This window comes from Phyllostomus hastatus, unplaced genomic scaffold, assembly GCF_019186645.2.
Source record: "Phyllostomus hastatus isolate PE091 unplaced genomic scaffold, TTU_PhHast_1.1 phas_contig_29, whole genome shotgun sequence".
In the NCBI taxonomy this organism is placed as follows: domain Eukaryota; kingdom Metazoa; phylum Chordata; class Mammalia; order Chiroptera; family Phyllostomidae; genus Phyllostomus; species Phyllostomus hastatus.
The window spans coordinates 40,303,816-40,324,366 of record NW_025333835.1 but is presented as its reverse complement, the minus strand read 5'-3'; the positions used below and the strand labels follow the sequence as shown (position 1 = coordinate 40,324,366).

Here is a 20,551-nt window from a genome sequence, read left to right as displayed (position 1 = left end):
TAACAGCTTTTACTTCACAGGGTGAATCAAATGAACAAAGTCGTCTGGAGAGAGGTGAGAAACTCATGGAAGCTTCCCTTCCGTAACACTAAGATTGGTTGTCAACAGAAATGACAGTTGAGGCCCTAAGATGGCATAGCATTAACTCTAGACACTTAGCTTTTCTCAGCCTCACTTTCCTTACAGGGAAACCTGGGGTGACCGTGGTACCCCTTGATGATGAGGAATCACAGCCTTGACCTCACACAGGAAATTAAGAATAACGACCCCATCATCTGCTTCTAAGTGGCCTGCTTTACGATCAGAGACCAGACAAGAGACCCACGAGTTTTCTCTCTCCCTGCTTGGCTTTTCTCCTCAGTCTAGACCTTATGCCTGGTTTAAGGAGAGGGTTTGACTGCTCAGGCTGGGGGCCAGCACGGCCTGTGGGAATGCAGCCTTCTCCCATCACTGCCAAGGCAAGGTCTCGAAGTCCATGGGCGCGGTGCATGCGGTCAGCAGGACCTGCCTCAGGAGCGGCATCCGACAGACACAGCTGCCCTGGGGACATATGGCAGGGAGAGGGCAAGCAGAGGGGCCCAAGTTGAGAAGTTCCACTTGTAGATGAGGGGATCAACTCCTCTCTGTATGAAAATGTAGACTTGTCACATAATGTTGTTCTGGGAGATACAGAACAGTCGGTGTGTCGCTTTGGGGTAGGTAGTGCCTTCCTAAGCCACCTAAGGCAGAGCAAACAGGAAGAGTTCAATAAATCTGGTTCCAGTACACACTGCAAAGGTTTATATGAGGAAAGTCCTCATAAACTGAAAAGACAGACAATGGGCCAAGATTGCAACATATATAATAAATCAAAGATTGACATCCAAGTTTTTTTAAAAAGGCTTTTAAACCAAGAGGAAACAACAGAATCATGGACATAAGATATGGACAAGCAACACAAAAGAGAGAAAAAAAGATCACTATGTGATAAGATGGTCAGAATCAGTGGTAACCAGGAAAATGCCAGTAAAAATGATAATATGTCACCCACAGTACTAGCGGTAAGAATGTGGAGAAATAGGTATTCTCAGACACTGTTGGTAGAATGTAACTGGCAGTATAAACTGAATATTAAAATGAATATTCTACTTCCCTGACAATACAATTTCCCAGCATCTACTCTGTAACAACACACATACACACAAAGAGGTAAATACTACGATTTTCAGTAAAGCACTAACAAGAATGAAAAGCTGGAAAGGGTCCAAGATCCAGCAATGGGTACGTGGTTCCATAAACCAGTTTGTCCGCACTAATGAATTCTATGCAGCCATTACTTCTGTTAAGTACAAACTGGGAAAGATACGCTATTGATTTTAGAATGCTGCAAAAAAGTAGGTAGGGTGATGTCACTGGCATTTTTACAAGTCATTGTCTAGGCACCCGAGCACACTTGGAAGGTTATTTTGCAAGCTGAGTGGTATATGAATGATACTCCCCCTCTCTTTGCTCCATTCGCAACTCCCTCTGGAGCTTAACAGTTCAGGGCAATGCCCCCCTCCCTCCCGCCCGCAAGCTTTCATACCGTGTCTTCTCTCGCCTCAGGTGTGTAAGGTACAAAACCTCACCATTCTGCCCATAATCATGCCCAGGGAGCACGTCCTCGTCTCTCTTCTCTCTTGCTGGGAGCACACCTATCTGGCACACTATCTCAGGTGACAATACAGTTACAACAGAAGAATGTGCTTAGAACAGTAACTGCGGATGCCCTACTCCTGAATGTAAACCACAGACGCACAGAAACCAGAGTCAGGTGGTTGAAAGCATCTACCTGGATGCGGGCTCTGTGGAGCACAGGACATTCAACAGTCATTCCAGGGGATCCACAGTGGTGTCCCAGCTACTTACTTGACACCCAGGCCTCGGACCCGGGTGTCATCCATCTAAAACTAGACACGTAGATCCTCACACGCAGGTCCCATCAAATACCACGTTGAGCAACAGTTTGCTTTTCGTGGCAAGCACCATCTTAGGGGAATTAAATCTTGTCTTTTTATTTGCTCAGCTATGCAAATAAAAACTTCAGGCAATAAAAGAAAAAGAAAACGCCTCAAATCTGGGAATAATGTAGACGACTCTCCTGAAGTTTCTGCCTCGCTCTATCCAAGCCCAGAGCTGCAGGATCACGGAAGAAGGGCCCAGCACCTGAGGAGTCATCGGGCCCACGCTGACATCCACTGTTCTCTCGAAACTCAGAGTCTGTTTCCTCTGTGAACATCTATCTACCTGCTGTTATAACCCCATGCAAAACAAAGCCTAATTAACAAAAAGCAGCGTCGAGAAGCAGTTGACAAAACCACACCACAAGGGAGACCCGGGGAGGCACGTACAGAGAACTTCTCAGTCTCAAGAAGAACGCACAAGAACTTCTACCCGCTCCGGCACACCCAAGCGCTGTTTATTTTCCTAAAATTTGGAGGAAGCCCGGGCTGACATGACTGTAGAATTTTAGGGGGGGGGGCAGGGTGGGGAGGGATACCCCCTGTAATGTGATTCCTTTTCTCCGGCCCACTTTTAAAAGAATCGATGAGAAGTCTAAGGGGAATTTCGGCAAACCCATTTCTCTGTGGCAAGTCGATGGCACTGTTTTAATCAGAATCCAGCCCTTCTGGGAAGTAGATGGAGAAGACAAGGCCCCGCCGCGTGACTCGGTGTCCTACCCATCCTCCAGAGATGGGGGACCCACAACCGTGGCCTCGACTCTCAGGACAGCAAAGCTGCTTGCCTCCACCCCCGACACTCGAGAGCCTCCCACCCCATCCAGGCCTGTCTGTGCGCCGCCCCCACCGCCGCCTCCCCGCCCCCAACCACCCCGGGATCCTGGGCTCCAACAGGCGCCCACGCAGGACAGACGTCCGGGGGGAACGGCAGGCGATGGATCGGGGCCTCTCGCCAGCTCCCTTGGATCTAGGGGAAAAGGGGGACCCGGCCTCAGAGGAGGGTGGCCCCGGGGTCCCACCCGGGGTCATGAAGCTCAGCGGGCGCCCCCGCCGGCTGGCCTGACAGGAGTGAGGGCCGGGGGCGGGGGCCGAGGGGATGCAGACCGTCCAGCGCCAGCATGGAGGGGAAGTCCTTGCAGTTGGAGACGCCCGTGGAGTCGGTAACGCACGTCTTCCACAGGTTGGCCCAAAAGGTGGCGGTGGTGATGACCGTGCCGTCGTTGGTGGACACCTTCCAGTAGTCGGTGGGCACGGTGGAAGACACCAGTAACCAGCCCGAGATAGAGACCACGAAGGCGATGATCTCCAAGGCCGTGCTCGCCATGCCGCCCGCTGCAGCCGGCGCTCCCTATCCCACTCGGTGCGGGACCCCAAGCGCCGGGTCCGCGGCTCCGCCTCCATCCCCGCCGCCCCGCCCCGCCCCGCCCCGCCCCGCCTGAGACCTTGCGCTAGGGGGAGCGCACCCCAATGCAGACGCGCCCTGGAGGCACAGAGGGTTTCGCAGGCGCTTTTCGGGACACTGCCTAGGTTTTCTCCAGCCAGGTGTCCTGTCGCGCGAGGTCGGGACAAAAGCAGGTCTGCGCTCCCTCTCCGTGCCTCGCCCCCACATCTCCGGGGCTCAGGGGCCGCGGAGGAGGGCTCCGCTCTTGGACAGACTGGTAGCCGGATAAGGACAACCTGTTGCGTCTCGCCTGCCCACTCCCCTGCCCAAGACCTACCCGTGGCAAATAGCTTGGCTTGCAGAGAGTACCTTGTAAAAGCAGAGCCGGAAAAGCCTCTTGTGTGCCCTGAAAGCGCACGACCTGGTCTCGCAGCCTTGGGCTTGCTGAGCTCGAAAGGTTTTCGTGTCAAGAAAGAGGCCTTGCTTTAGAATTCTTCCGTTCTTTTTGGCCCCGTGGTGTACGGAAAGACCCTGCTTGGCACAGATCTAAAGTCAAGATCGTTCCATATGGAGACCACGGGCTCCATCGGAGACGTCACCGCACCTGGAGCCCGAATGCTCCAGCCACGATCCTGGCCTGCTGAGGCCAATGCACTGCTCGGCGCACGGGATGTGCGTTTGAATCCTTGTCCCTGCCGGGCCTTTCCGGCTCCCGGGTCTGAGTCTGTTCAAAGAATTGATGGATCTATCACAATGGAAAGTGCTCTGTGTCTCGTTTTTTCCACCTTTCACGCCCGATGGAAGAGTTTAACTCATTCCGCCACTGTCTCGAGGTACACACAAAGGTCAGGGGGGACTTTCCGCTCCTGAGGTCACACATCTGGGCACAAATGAGAGCACAAAGACTCTGGCTTGGCTGCGAGGTTATTGTTTTATCTGTTTAAAGTTCCGGCGGCTCTCGGTATGAGTTTTCAGGATTCTCTTCTTGCCAAAAGTAACCAAAGGTCCACAGTCAGTAAATGAGTCTGCTACAGTAAAGCTAGTTGCTAACCCTCTGTTTCACAACCTTTGTGCGGGAACACTTTGGTTCTTTGTGATGGCTTTCTCAATTCCCCTTTGTCACTTTTTTTTTTTTTAACCAAACGGATACAAATGAAATGTGAGGTGATTAGATGCTTACGGAGGAGAAAGGAGGTTGGACTACAGAAGCACGGAAACTTAGACTTGAAAGTTGCATGGAAAACGGTTGGGACAGGCTCATACGAAACACAATTGCCTTTTGTGTTTATAGGGGTGATGTCCAGTGTCCAGTGCACGCTCTAACCATCAGAGCCACGGGTGCAGCACATGGCAAAGTATGTGTGAGGGTTTGGTTTGGTGTTGAGAGCCTTGTAGAGAGTTTTTTCTTTATATCGAACCCAAACCTATCTCTCCTTAACTTCCACCCAGATGCCGTAACCTCGCACTGAGGCAACACAGGGTAAGTCCTACTCTTTGGCTGGCCAGCAGCCCTTGGGAGAAGCGTGTGCGTGTGCTTGCCTTGTGTAAGTGGGAATAAGGGCGGAGGCGGTTTTCCGGGAGGGAGACAAACATGGTGACACTGCTGTGCTGCTCTGGTCCCATGTTGGGTTCACCAGTGGGTCACACTGGCAAACAGTTTGTGAATCACCTATCTAACCTCATCCTTATCTTCCCTGCTGTTCAAAACAGTCACTTTGAGTGTGGCCTACAAAGTGTCCTCGGCTCGTTTGTAGGATCTGCCTTTTCAAAGTGCTTTTATCATCTGGTTTCTTCTCCACAGTCATCTCCATGCCATATTTCTTTCTGAACGATCTACCTGTTTTTTTCTGATGCATTTTCTTAATCAGAAAGCACAAAATGTCACAAACCACAACATTCCCTGTGGAGTTTCCAAAATTAAAAACTTCACAAATTATAGTTTTGTTCTTTATTTCCTGGCCTTGTTTGACTGTCTTTTTGTTTGCTTGTGCTTTCCTTCTGGTACTCCCTGAAATTGTTGATTTTGTTTCTTTAACAGATAAAACACAGCCCTGACTGGTGTGGCTCAGTGGATTGAGTGCGGGACTGCAAACCAAAGGGTCGCCAGTTCGATTCCCAGTCAGGGCACATGCCTGGGTTGAGGGTCAGGTCCCCAGTAGGGGGAGCTCGAGAGGCAACCACACATTGCTATTTCTCTCCCTCCCTTCCTGTCTCTCTAAAAGTAAATAAATAAAATCGTTTAAAAAACCAACAGATTTATAGAAATGAAAAGATAAACACTTACTTTTGACACAAGCAAAAAGTGTAGTGTTTTGACCTTGAAGACATGTCAGTTTCTAATTTATTGACAGGTTGGCTATAAATTCCATTGTTTAGAACCAAAGTCACGTTGCTTGTTAAAAGAATGAATATGAAGAACAGTTTAGTGTCTCAGACCAGTTCTCAAAAGTTATTGAACAGAAAATGTAGCCCTATCTACTGTGTTTTAAAAAAAGTCTATAGCCCTGGCTGGTGTAGCTCAGTGGACTGAGCGCGGGCTGGGAACCAAAGTGTCCCAGGTTCGATTCCCAGCCAGGGTGCATTCCTGGGTTGCAGGCCATAACCCCCAGCAACCGCACATTGATGTTTCTCTCTCTCTCTCTATCTCCCTCCCTTCCCTCTCTAAAAATAAATAAATAAAATCTTTAAAAAAGTCTATAAACCCAGATCACCATTGCAACATAGCTTCCAGAGGAAACAAATTCTGAATTCTAACTAGGATCTCTAAGAAAGCACAACACCTCCACCCCCACCTCCCCACTCCTTGCTATGTCACCGTCACCAGATCAAACACTTTAAGCCAGAATCTCCAGGGGTAGCTCGCGTAGTGACCTTTCCAAAGCTTCTAATTTACAGCCAGGTTGGGAACCATGGCCCTAATTGTTCGAGATACACATTTAAGTGTATAACCTGTTAATTTAGTAAAGCAGATCATGTGTATTATAGAGAAAAAGGATATTGGTCTCTTAGTTGAAAACTTTAAAAAACGAGATATTCTTTTGCTGTAGAGATGGTAATGCACAGTTTCAACTTAAAAGGAGTTAAAAATATCACAAGCAACCCATAAATTAAGACATGGTTGGCAGTACTATCAGTTCCTTTGCCAGCTCAAACAGACCAGGGTCGTTATGCCTATGGACTTGATTAATTTTCTGCTCTCACCCTTTGTTCCTTCCATGAGGCTGGCCAACCCTAAACCCTTTTTCTCCCCTGGCGTGTACTGCATATTTACTATAAAGGGTTGTTATTTCAGACTCGACAAGTACCTGACCAAAGGATGAAAATTATTAACTCTCTTTAATACCTAAAGAACATTATGTAATGAATCAACCATTTATTTTAGAATGTCTTCTACCGTAAGCTCTTCAAAACCAGTTTAGTCAGAAGAAACCTAAAATTAGTACAGACTACCACACAATTTAATGTAAGAATGTCCGGAAAATGAAATGGACCAAATAAAGATTTTTTTTTAAGTAATGGATAAATGGCCCATTTCACTTTAAGAGTATAGAGTCCCAAATAACCTTTGCAGTTAATCTGCAAACCCATTCACAGAGTACCTTTCAGCCAATAAATGCTTCCTTATTTTCTTTAGGAGTCAGTTCACTGAAAGTTTTATTTAACTTTTCATAGCAAACTATTCTTAATTTAAATATAAAACTGAATGCAGCTAGACAGTTACTTCTCCAAATTAGTCAGAGTAACACCTGAATTCACAATAATTTGTTCCTTATAAAAATAGCTGTAGATTATTTTCGTATATGAAAACTACTAATTTACCCATAAATGGATCATTTTGACATGAATACATTTCAAGTCCTGATGTAAATGATGAGCCTTTCCTGGAGACCCAAGCCATTGAGATTAACGCTGGGAGTTATTTCTTTGGCATTATTACGTTTATTAAAGAAAAATAGAGGAATCCCCCCACCGGTTGCTACATGGGAGGGAAACCAGTTTTATCAACTGAGCTGGAGATTTGCATACATTCTTTACTTGAGATTCAACTCACCTGCAAAACAACACAGGTGTGCCTTTCCACAGCTCAAGGATTGTCTAAGCACCAAGTTTGGTTTCAGTATGCATTAGTTCCTTCCTAGATGCCAGCGAGGTGGCGTGCACGTCCGTCTAATCAGGCGGGAAGACACTGAGTCCTCATGAATGCAGCATTAACTAAAAAAAAACAACCGCCCAGGAGCCAAATGTCGTCACACCGTGTTAAAGAAGGCTTTCATGCCGAGACTAAGATTGTAAAAAGCATATCTATGTTCTTTCTCCCTCCATTTTCCCTAACACTCTTAGTTTATCTAAATACTCTACACTAATCCTATGATATTTGTAATCTACTTAGCATGAAAGCCACAGAGTGATAGGAGTAGGTCTGAGAATGAACACCCATACTTATTGCATCACTGATCATATATATGTCTGTGTGTATATATACACACACACATATATATACGTATGTCTGTATGTGTATTTTTTGCAAACTATAAGAAACCAAACAGTGCCGTACATCTTGTGGATTTGTTTTTATGCGTTCATTTAAAACACACTCATTCTCAGTTTTGGAGTATCTTAGGATCGCCTGCTTCCTTTTGAGCCCCTGAGCAGGCAAGGTTTGGGCCCCAGCAGCTCAGAGCTGTCTTGGTGAATGCCCTTCCAGCCTGGAATCACTCTCCCTCTGGGATGCTGGAACCTGCGGGGACTTGCAGGTGGGTTTTTGTATTTTCCTGAACAAAAAGCATCTTATGAATGTTAATTCAACCTACTCACCCAGGTTGGACAAGGTATAAATGTACGTTTTGGGCAACTTGTTTTATTGATCCGAGTTGCAGCTTCCTCATTTGTAAAATGAAGGAGTTATTTTGGATGTTCTTCAAGAACACTTTGAACTCTACAAGTCTCCGAGTCTATGATTCCTAATGAGCTCGGCCAATCACGGGCCAAAGTCAACAAGGAGAGGGGAGGCAGTTTCCTTTTGGTGTTCTGGCCGCTTTCTTTTCTGCCCACTTCCTGACATTACTTGCTTAGCCATAGTTAAAGGGGGTGTGGTGATGGGGGAGGGAAGTACGTAAGGATAACATCTTTAAAATCTCTATTAGTAGTGTTATTATCAATTCTTATTTTGATCAGAAATGTTAACAGCTCAGCAGTTCAATTCACTTAGGGCGACGTGGACGACAGAGGAAGGTGAGGGAACTGATAAGACAATTAAAATTGTAGCTCTGTATGGCCTCTGGCAGGTCGCCTAGTTGGTCAACATATGTTCAGCTATAAAACAGGAAGAAATAATAGCGTCTTTCGAGGTTATTGTGGAAGATGAGAGATGATGTATCCAAAGGACCTGGAAAATGGTGTATATTCAATTTTAAAAACTGGCATTATTCAGTTCACGCCTGCTCTTTTATTTCCCTGCCCCTCTTTAAAACGATAAAATCACATTTTCCATAAAAATGGTATTCATCAGAGTTGGACTGACAGGCAATAGGTGAAAGAGAATGGACTCCATTGCAAGTCTTAAAGTGAAAAAGCGGAAAGTGTTTGGAGAGCGCCAACAATGAAGGGGTAGGTGCTGAGGGCAGAGGGTGAGAAGCAAGGAAGTAGGAGTGAGAGATCAGTCCAGGGAAAAGAAAGTGTGTGTGTGTGTGTGTGTGTGTGTGCGTGCGTGTGAGTGAAGGAGGGTGTCCAAAGGGGAGCGTGGCAAAAGTGAAAAATATAGCTAGACTACAGTTAAGTAAAAGGGGGTGGACAAGTACAAAACAGAATAAGGGTAACAGAAATGCCAGGAGGAAGAAAGGGATTTTTATAAGAAGAGAAATGGGAGGGTGCAGGGACCAAGTAAGCAGGGGAGGGGGGGGAGGGGAGGGGGAGGTGGTGCTGAGGGAAGGAGCTGGGTGGGCCCAGAGGAAAAGCAAGATCGTTTTCCCAGGCCTCCCCTTTCTACACTGCTGTGGGCAAAGGGTGGGAAAGAGCACTCTCCAGCGCCCGTTAGAGATGAAGAGACACTCCCCACCCCGGGTCCTCAGAATAGAACTAGTGAGAGGCTCACTTATTTATAAATACTCAGGAGTCCCAAGTTTACCATTTGGCTCACTTCATGGGAAAAATCATTGGAAGTTTCAAATGAATTCTTTAGGGGTCAAAAATGCAAGGTCTCCCAAAAACATATCTATAAGCAAATGATTCTGCAATTTTTTCCGAAATGTAGACTTTCTTCCATTTTTATCTAGTCACAATGTATATGGGGAACTTTTAGTTAACAGTTGCTATTCTAAGAATGTATCTCATTTAATAATAACCTTACAAAGTAGATAGCATATTCATTCCCATTGCACAGATCCTCACCTGTACAACCAGACCACAGAGAGCGAAAAGAACCTGCTCTGGGAGGTGGTGGGGGTGGGGTTTCAGCTGAGACAGTTTAGTTCTAGAGTGTCCACTGCTTTGTAGGAAATTGCTTCCCACCAAGACAGCTCTGTAATTGTGTAGAGTGTTCAGTTAATATCCACTGAGTACATGAACACATACAAAAAACAAGTTGAAGCAATTCTAGAAAATTTGTATTTATCTTTATAATGCAGAAGAGTGGCTTTTATAATCAGATTTGAACACGGTACCTAATTTCCTTATTTAATTTCATTCTTCCGCTAGATCTTCTAATAGGTGGATTGAAGTTCATTACTATGCTGTTTAACAATGTCCTGGGCAAGGCTGATTTATTATGTCACAGTTTGCATCTAGATCATTCATCTTAAAATATGTGTGTATAGATGTATGTATGTATAGATATGTACACACATATACACACACAATATACACAGTTCATTAGAGTAATTAGTTAACCCTGTCTTTTTCATACCTTGAGTCCTATACTATGAGGTCTGTCCAGGAAAAGTCCAGCAATTGTTATTATAATGAGAATGGTTTGCAGGAATCTATGTAACCCGGCAGCCAAGGATAGTTGATTGCAATGTACGTGCATGAACAATGACAACTTCACTATACTAGTCAATGGGAGTGGTAGAGTGAGTGAGTGTATATACTGTGTGGACATCACATTCAAAATGACTGAGTGAGTAGAGCAGTGAATCTGCATCAAATTTTACATTAAGATTGAATATTCCTCTGCAGAAACTATTCAGGTGATTCAGACGGCCACAGCTATGGGCAACTGATGATTGGTAGCTTCATGATGACAACATGCTTGCTCATGCATCATGTCTCCTACAGAGTTTTTTGGAGAAACATCACATCACCCAGGTGACTCAGCCCCACTACAGTCCAGATTTGGTGCCCTGTGACTTCTGGCTTTTCCCCAAACTAAAATCACCTTTGAAAGGGAAGAGATTTCAGACCATCGATGAGATTCAGGGATATACGGTGGGGCAGCTGATGGCGATTTCAATGAAGAATTTTGCAGGGTGTTTTGAACAGTGGAAGAGATGCTGGGAGAACTGTGTGAGGTCTCAAGGTGCCTACTTTCTTGTATCTTGTACCTTCTTCAGTAAATGCCTCTACTTTGCTCAGTGCATGGCTGAATATTTTCTGGACAGACCATCATATACTCCGAGCCAGTTCAAAAATAATGAGCGCCCACCATTCATTCTACCTTATTATCCTGAACTAGGGGCGGGTGTTCTGTAGTGTGTGTTATTTCCTGTGCTAGATCTGTCTTATATTTGTTTTCTTTTTTTTCTGGTGAAGTTTGATCCATTTTAGCTGACAAAATGTATGCTGCAAGGAAACAAAGAAAAAGCACCCTGTCCAGATGTGCGAGTGCGAGGTGCCCCTGGTCCTGCCCAGTTGTGTCTGGAACGGCTGCACTCGGTGGCACATCCGTGGCACGTCCGTGGCACATCCATGGCGGTGCACGGCAGTTCTTCTACCCGCGTGTTCTCACAGTTTCGTGTTTTATCTGACTAAATAAGTGTTGTCTTATGACTCTACAGTTCAAGCTTGTCCATCTCCAAAGTTCACATTATATTTAAATGATATCCCAGTCACCCATGGGTCAAAGACACTCAGAAACATGTTTTTAAAGATAAAAAATACAAATACTCGGAAGTTCCAGATATTACTGTAGCCAAAGTTAGAAGACAGGTCATGCTCTGAACATTTTGGGGTCTGTTTCAGTGTGCTGCTCTCCACCCGCCTCCTCTTACCTGACTGCAGAACACACACACAGCGGGCAAAGGAATACCGGCTGCGAGATGCGAGTAAAAAGGGAAACAAGAGGGCCATGTGATAGAGGATGTTCTGTTTAATTGATAAAGCATTGATTGGAGTGAAGGTGAGGGTGGGAGATGCTGAAGGGGATTTTTTTAAAAGATTATTTATTTATTTATTTATTTTTAGAGAGGGAAGGGAAGCGGGGAGAGAGAGAGAGAGAGAGAGAGGGAGGGAGGGAGGGAGGGAGGGAGAGGGAGAGAAACATCAATGTGCGGTTGCTGGGGGCTGTGGCCTGCAATCCAGGCATGTGCCCTGACTGGGAATCGAACCTGCGATGCCTGGTTCACAGCCCACGCTCAATCCACTGAGCTACGCCAGCCAGGGCTGAAGGGGATCTTTAATACAAGTTCATGTGTATGTGTGGAGTGATGGGAGAGGCAGGACCACTGACCAACTTCTGCTTCGTCGGGTTGCTTTAGCCATCCAGATAGATAGATAGATAGATAGATAGATAGATAGATAGACATCTGATGAGAGATCTGTCTATAGCTATACATATCTGAGCACTGGAGATTGAATGCATCTAACTAGCAATAATTAGTGCTGCCATTCTTGTGTGTTTGGGGGATGAAGAAAAGGCAGCATACGAATAAAGCATTAAGGTCACATCAGCATGACCAATTTCTTCTTTGCTTTTTTCCTTTAAAGCTAAATTGTTTGAGTGTTGGAAAAGAAACTCGTAACCAGAATGTCCTCATCACCAATTGCTAGGTGTGCCAGAAATGCCAGTTTTCCTGCCCCCTGATGTTTGCCTCCTTTTCTTCTACCACAGCCCTAAAGGCAACCAGCTGTCATGGAACTTGCTGGGGGTGCCTTCAAGGAAGTGATTGAGGAAACAGAGATGATCAGAGGCCATTGACCATCACTGAAACCTGGGAAGAATGCCTGATTATTATGGGAACTGTGGCCTGAAAAAAACTACAGCCAGGCAGCTGGTTTGATTTCTGGGGATTCAAAGAGATTGGGGAAGCCAAGGTAACAGGATGGAATTTATTGCCGTGAGATGCTCAAAAAGCCTGTTTAGTTCACCCACTTTTCCCTCTCATTTCAAGAACAGCACTAATCATTCACTGAAACGATTCAAAATGCATTTATTGGGTGCCTTTTATGCTGCAGGCCTGCTTATGCACGTTGTAGACATGGGAAACAAAGCAGACAAGATCTCTCCCCTAACACTGCTTCCATTCTACTGGAGGAGACAGGAATAAGGTAAGGAAAACATTTAGTGTATCAGTTGGCATACACTGAGGAGGAGAAGAGTGTAAGCCCACGAGGAAGGGGATGTTATAGGAAGCGTGGGGGAATGAACTTCAGCTGGATCACACCAGAGGAGCCTTCCCTCTGGGTAAAGACCGAAGCAAATGCGCGAGGTGGCCATGCGGACAGTTTCTGGCAGAGCAGTCCCCAATGGGGGAATATTTCCCACTTGTCTGCGCCGCAGTGGAGAAGCCCGTGTGATGGCAGCAAAGGGGATGAGGGGGAGAGCGGTGGGAGGTGAGGACAGAGCAGCCATCGGGTCCCTAACTGTGTGGGTCTGGTATGTTTCCACGAATGTGTGTGCCTGTGCGTCTTTGTGTGTGTCCGTGTATTTATGTGTCTGTGTATATATCTGAGTGTGTATATGAGTGTATCCGTTCATGTGTTCATGTGTCTCATGTGTCTCATGTGCCCATGTGTCTATATGTGCTGGTGTGTGTAGCTGCCTGTGTGTCTGTCTGTGTGCCCATACTAAAATATGTGTGCCCATATACATGAAAAGTCACGTGTGTTTATGAATGAGTATGGCAGGGGACTGGTCTATGTAAGTGTGGGTAGCTCATGGAGGGCTCTGTATGTCCCAGTAGTGACCTTGGCTTTTATTCTGAGTGCAGTGGGAAGACATTGGCGGTTTTGGGGAAGAGAAGCGACATCCGACCGAGGTTTTAGGAGCACTCTGAGAATAGCTTGAAGGGAGTCAGTGCAGATGCAAGGACACCACTGAGAGGCTAGTGCAATAATCCATCCAAGTAATGATGGCGTTTTTGGTCGGGCTGGTGGAAGTGGGGTGGCAAGAAACGGGCACGTCTGCATTTGGGATCCGTTGCCAGAACAGAGCTGACAAGATCTGCTGATGCCTGGTTGAGGTGTAGGAGTGAATGAGAGAAGTCAGGAAGAGAGGAGGTTTTGGCCGCAGCCACTGGAAGACTGGAGTTCTTGGCTTTCCGAGATGAGGAAAGGTCTAGGGGTGACTATTAGGTTTGGTTTTAGACACGTTGAGTTTGGGCACCCAGGAGAAGAAACCAAATAGGGAGTTGAGTCTACAAGTTGCAGGAGTTCAGGGCAGATTTCAGGCTAAGATGTACACTTTGGAGTCACCTGTGAGTTGATGCCGTTTAAACCACGAAAACAGTCAGGTCGTCTTGGGCTTAGCGTAGATAAAAAAGAGACTGTCTAGAAGACAAAGAGGAACCAACAAAAGACACTGAGAAGGTCCAGTCATGTAGGTCAAAGACAAACCAGGGAGAGAATTCTGGAAGCCATGCGAAGAGACTTAGTCTAAGGAGCGAGACATGGGGGGAGTAATGGTGTCACGTGCTGCTGAAGAGACAAGCTGAATAAAGACTGGAGAAAGATGGCCACGGGGGTTCTAGAGATCCTTGAGGGGAGCTGTGCTGGGGAGAGGGTGGGGCAAACGCCAGGTGGGAGGCAGTCCTATGGAGGAGGGGAGGAGGCACGGAGACAGGAAGGGTAAACAGGTCTTTCAAGACTGGAGAGGAAGGGTGTGGGGGCTGGAAAGAAAGCGGGATCCTGAGGGCTTTTCTTTTTTAAATGTTTATCTTTTAAGATGAGAGACAGAACCACATTTTAGGGCCTCCTGCTGGCCTGTTAGGTGCTTATGTGTCAGCTCAGGAAAGGGGTCCTTTTCCCTGTGTGGCTAAGATCTTGCACCAGGACACACAGCGTGGACAGCAGCGTGGGGGTGCAGGGGCCCATGCCATATGCAGCCACGCCCCAGAATTCTTTCCTCATTGCTCTCTTCCCCACTGTGTCATCAGGTGGTTCAATTCTTTTCTAGAAAAGGATTTTATTTATTTACTTTTAGAGAGAGGGGAAGGGAGGGAGAAAGAGAGGGAGAGAAACATCAGTCTGCTGCCTCTTATAGGCCCCCAACTGGGGACCTGGCCCATAATCCACCCATGTGCTCTGACTGGGAATCGAACCTGTGACCTTTTGGTTTACAGGCCAGTGCTCAATGCACTGAGCCAGACCAGCCAGGATGTGGTTAAATTCTATCAGGAAACAGTTCAGGTGCAACTTCTCCATCTACATTTATGTCTATTGACTTTATGCCGAAATGTACATCTCAGTTTAATGCTGCTTAACAATGATACGGCACACGTTCTAGAGTTCTAGAATACTGCGGTCAGGAAGCACTCTAAAAATTATTTAACTCATCATTTTACAGAGGAGGAAATTGGAATCCACAAATGACTTCTTAATGTATACTAAGTTATAGCTTATTTACTGGAGTATTGTATCAATTGGAATAATGTTTTGTGCATGTTATTCTTCCAAAGTGTGTGAATTTGAAAAATTATTGGAGTTGAGTGCTGAAGAAAAATCTGGCTTTTTAAAAGCAAGGTTTGCACATTTAAAAGTTGAAAACCATCATATTTCATGCAGGTTCCCCTCAATGATGTACTTGTGCCAATGCAATATTCACAAGTATATTTTTAGGAGGCCTTTTGTTTTAGGTTCGTTCAGCGTCATCTGCGTGAATGGCTTTGGAACAGTAACATGGATAAGGAGGAACTAACAACTGTTTGCTGACAATAGGGTAGAGGGAGCTCAGGCACACCTGTTTCTGTGGGTCAAAGCAATTGCTGTTTCTATGTTTGATTTAGGGTTTCCGGGAAGAATTAATAAAAAGACCTAAAAAAACACACGTTGATGTCAGGTTCTGCCTGTGATGATTGTAACCGCCACACCTCTAGGATTTGGACATAAATCATTCTGACAAGTAACTTTGCCCTCAGTCAACTACTCCCCCATCACACAACTCAATCACACATGTAATCCTATGGAGTTAAGCAATGTTTTGTTTTCCAGTCCAAACATGATATGAAGATTATAGTGTAACTTTTTGACATGATGTATGAGGTAGCCAATAAAATTGGGTTAAGCAATAAAATTGGGTTAAGCAACCTGAATGATTTTCTGTTCATTTCTAGAGTTCATATACGGCAGAGGAGAAATCGAACAATGAAATTTCGTTATTCAATGTTAATTTCCAAATGTGAAAGGATGACATAAATTAAAGCAGGGATGTTACAAAACTGAGTATATTATGGACATTTGATAATACTTGTTGGGTTTAATTTTACTGATCAAAAAGGATAAGTGACAAAATATTGAATGGAATGTTGACCATAAACTCTCAAAAATCCATCTGTAAATGTTTAATTTGTAGTTACTCTTCCAAGTAAGTAATCTTCTTAAATGAAGAAAAGTCATATCCTTTCACATTATAATTTTGAAACAAATATGGGACCTTATTTCATACTTCAAATGATCAAATTAATCCTCAGGTAATTGTTTTTTTTTTTTGTCTTTGAAAACCCACTGTATACACAGACATAAATATTTATCACTAGAGAAGTTTTCTCCAGACGGTTTGCAATCACACAATATGAATTCAGGAAAGTGCAATATGTTTGATCATTTGTTCATTTTGCATGGTTTGTAAACAGAGCTGACTACTCGCATACCTCATTTTATTGCGCTTCATGGTAGTTGCGTTTTTAAGTACTTGAAGGCCAGACCCTCCACCAGCAAAGACGGTTTGATTCACTTTATGGCCGTGGTCAGGAACCAGCCCTGCGATATTTCTGAGGCATGCATGCCTATACCTATAACCTGCCAGGATCAGCTATGCGGAAAATTTGATCACAGATGAGGGTCACGGTTGCTCGTATCCTGTTTCCTGGCATCTAGTGCCAGCACTGTCGCTACTTTGTGAACTTAAAATTACTTGGGCCCATTTTTCCCATCTAAACAGTGAAAGCTGAGGAGGGTCCATACCATTCTGTCTGGCCCTAACAATAGAGAGAGGAAGAAACAATGCAGCAGGAGAATATTGTAGCCTTCTCGCCTTCTACCAGTGCCGACAAAGGGAAAACGAGAAGGAAGGGGAAGGCAAAGGAAAAGCGAAGCAGCGGTCAAGAGCAGGTCGACACACAGAGCCGAAGTGTTAAGAGTGTGATGGAGTCTGTGTGCTCGGAGGGGACCCACAGGAGGGCCGGAATCATCGAGAAATCTCTCTTACCCCTCCGGTCCTCAGTTCCGTTCATCCTTACTTCCACTGTCCACTCCCTCCTGGTTTCGTTCACTTATTCTACTTTGCCTCTTTCCACTGGAAGCAAAGAATAGCCAGCTCAGCCTGGTCCTTCCAAATCCCTCCCCGGCCCCAGCGTTTGTTAGAAAGGCGAGACAGAGAGAATTTCGGTTCCATGGGCGTCCAGCCTGATTCCCTGAGATCTATGCGAGGGCATGGGTGCCTGTGTTTATTTTCATGGCTGGAATTAAGCAACTGGGAGAAGGTCCCCCCGCAGGTTCACGGCGGAGCCAGATTTGGCGTGCACAGCTGCTGCTTTCTCAGTGGGCCTCGGGCCACGGCGCCACGTGGCTGTTCCCCACGCTGCTCCAAATCACACACTTGTCAACTGCAAGGAGCTCTCTGTGCCCACTGTTGTGAACACGTTTTATTAAACAGAGCACGTCCAAAAAAGCCTATATGCCCGGACCTTGAAATGTTAAAAATACTACATAGCTCTTTCAGTTCTAAACAAAAAATTGTCATGGGGGGTAAACTGCTGCTATTGTCAGTGTCAGTGAAAAGAAGTGATATTCCAACAAACATGAGGCTTTCACTCCATTATGCAAGATCTTAAGTTAGAGGTTTGGTCCTATTTTTACAGGTAACAAAGGGAGCCAACTTTAAGAGTTAATATCCTTTCTCAGTCGGAGCCATTAGCCAGCACCTAATTTTTGTTTTATTTTTTTTCCTGATTATTTTCAAAAGATATCTTTATGCCATTTGGTTTTTTTTTTAATCTAATTCAGACTAACAACTAAAAAGTAGTGTTTTGTAATTTAATATATGTCCTGCTCGATTTCAGTGGTAAAAAGAAGTTCTTAGAAGTAAATGTTTGTTACAGGATCAACATTATTCTTTGAAAGCAGGATGAGAACCAAAAGAATTATAATCGTGTGAGCTCAAAATCACGACTATCTTCTTAGTTCCATAGCTTTCCTCAAAACAAACCAAACCAAACACACACACACACACACACACACACACACACACACACACACGGAATGTGCTATTGTTCTCATGACAATATTCTGGAAAGGTGGTAAATATAGCTTCAATAAGTCATTTTGTAATTAGCTTTTATTACCCATTTTCCTTTTCATACTATTAATGCTCTTAAATAATGCAACAACTTTCTTCTAGCTGTACATTTCTAACTAGATCATTTCTTTTACTTTTATTATAAAACCAAGTTTATTTTCTAAACAAATTGATTTCAGAATCTGAGTTTTACACCCCTGAATGTGGCAAACTTTTTAAAGTCATATATCAAATGGCGAATGGTCATTTCAGAGGAAATATATTGAAAAAAATGTTCTATTTCCCAGTGTTTCAACATAGATACCAAGTCTGTGAAAACAGATCGAAAATTCAACCCTATCCCCAGCCTCCTCAGTCTTTCTCCTGTGTTGTAAGACAAACTTGTGTCTTTGACTCCTATGTACCCTCTGCTGTCACATAGCTGTCCTTAAACGTATTTGGTGGCTGATTGACCAGGTCTCTATTGACGGGGAGCAATAGGAAGTTTCACAAATGTAACAAAGTTTGACATCATTTACTAAGTTGAGCACTTAAAAACTGCCTTCTTGGTGGAGTCTGCAGAAACAGAATCGGAGGGGTTCAGGAGTGTCACTGTGTGGGCTACAGAAGAACAAGGTCATGGGCTATGGCAGGGGCAGAGGAAGAGAAGGAGTCATGGGCCCCCCAAATCCAGGAAAGAAAATGTGGTCCAGACTGTGCCCTAGAGAAGATGAGATAACATCTTACAGGTAGGAAAGGAGGAAGCTGGACAAGAGGCAGCATGAGAAGGTCAAGGTGAACATGTACACTGACCTTGCAGCTGGATGGGGTGCATGGCGAAGGAAGCTTTACCATGGCACAAGCAGATGTCAGTGTGATGAAAATCAAATCGCACAGTATATGACCCTAAACATAGGGTAGGCACGAGCACTTCTCTGAAATTCTTACAAAGAATTCGGCAATGGATTGTAGATGGGTCATTAAAAGGAAACGGAAAATAACACTTAGTTATTGCGGTCATGGCAGGTCCCCATCAAAAAAGAATGCAGATTTTGGCCAACTCGTTTCAGGCCGGGGCATTCAGAGGGACTGTGCATTTAGCTCTTGCCGTCACTTAGTGTTATTTTTGCGTTGCAGCTGGAGGATGTGACTAATCAATCAGCAAACACAGTTCCAGTGATCTGCGGTTGGTTTTGTTTAGGGGGGCTGGAAGCCAAACAAAATGGTGTTGTTTCCCCTGGATCCGTGTTTGTTGTTACTGCCCCCACCCCCCGCAGCCAATTACCCGGCAATTAGGCATGAGACAGAAGCTGGCATTTGGCATGCAAGCCAGCCGCAGAAGCAAGAATAAGCCAATAAATGCATTGCACCTGCAAGTTTGGAAGAGCCATTTGTGGAGTGAGGTTGAGGTTGTGCCTGAATCTGTGCATTTGAGGCACAGAATTCATTTAAACAGATTATTTTGTCCACTAAGGGATCCCTCTATTACATCGCTATCACTGAAAAAGTGACTCCTTTGCACTCTCCTTCCACTTCCATCCCTTGCATGTAGGAAGCCCACCAGCCCTTCAGCACACCTTTGGCACATCGGCTGCCAAAGAAAACGTGTGCAAATCATGGGAAGACTTAACCTAAAGAAATAGCTGAGACTGGAGTTCACGTCATTCCCCCCCATTCACCACTCATCCTGCTTCTTGTACGTGAGGAGAGCCATACATCCTGAGCATTTGAAATACGAACGGTTTCCTCTATGGCAAAACAAAATAAACAAATGGTTAACTATTAACCACGCCCACAGAAGGTCTAATCTACATGACTTCCCTAGTCATTCTTTACACCATGGTAGAAGGGACATACACTCTAAAATGAGAAGACTGTAAATAAACTGTTTTTTTTAATTCCATTTAATGTTTAATTTTTAAATGTCTATCTTAATTTGGTTTGGCTCCACAGAATAGAAAAGTGTTAGCTTTGACCCATTTTTTAATTTTTGCTTTAGCAATAGTCTGTGTCTTTCCTGAAACTGCCCCAAAGGAGCAAAGGGCTCTTAATCAGCACGCATACAATAGGACTTTATTCCTATGCACGTACCACTGGAGTAATATTTCTGCATCAAGTTGCAGCAGCTGTGAACTTGAAATATTACTAGGGGCAAGTGGAGTTTGTGAAATGCCGAATCGATCCATATTTCATGAGAAATCTGCGCCCTCTTTTGGATAAACATTGCTAGAACATTTATATATGAACTTGAAAACGCAGTCCACGGCCTCCAAATAAGCACAGGTTTGTTTTAAAGACCGTGGGGGAGGGGGAGCAAGTACAGATGGAAGAGACCATACCAGACGGGTCCACAGGGCTGCGAGGCAACGACGCGGACGCTGTAAGACAAAAACGGCCACGAGAAGGGCCCAGCGTGAGGAATCCACAGTTTTCTCTGGAACACAATGTTAACAGATGAAGCACTGTTCCTCAGGGCCAGTCTCCTCTAGCAAACAGTGGTAAGCACTTTCCTTCCTCCTCAGCCTGGACGTTTTGTACAAGTCGAGG

The 20,551-nt window shown here is 45.0% G+C and overlaps 1 protein-coding gene across 2 annotated transcripts in view; it reads right to left on the bottom strand.

Moving 5' to 3' along the window:
- CLDN10 (claudin 10) overlaps positions 1-20,551 on the bottom strand; it is a 91,317-nt gene that overhangs the window by 22,574 nt on the left and 48,192 nt on the right. The window contains exon 1 of one of the 2 annotated variants that reach the window (XM_045839133.1): positions 3,084-3,367. The exons of the other annotated variant lie outside the window; for it this stretch is intronic. Coding sequence (XP_045695089.1) covers positions 3,084-3,303 — 220 coding nt within the window. The 5' untranslated portion in view covers positions 3,304-3,367. Of the gene's footprint in view, positions 1-3,083; positions 3,368-20,551 lie in introns of those variants that run through there. 2 annotated transcript variants of the gene reach the window in all.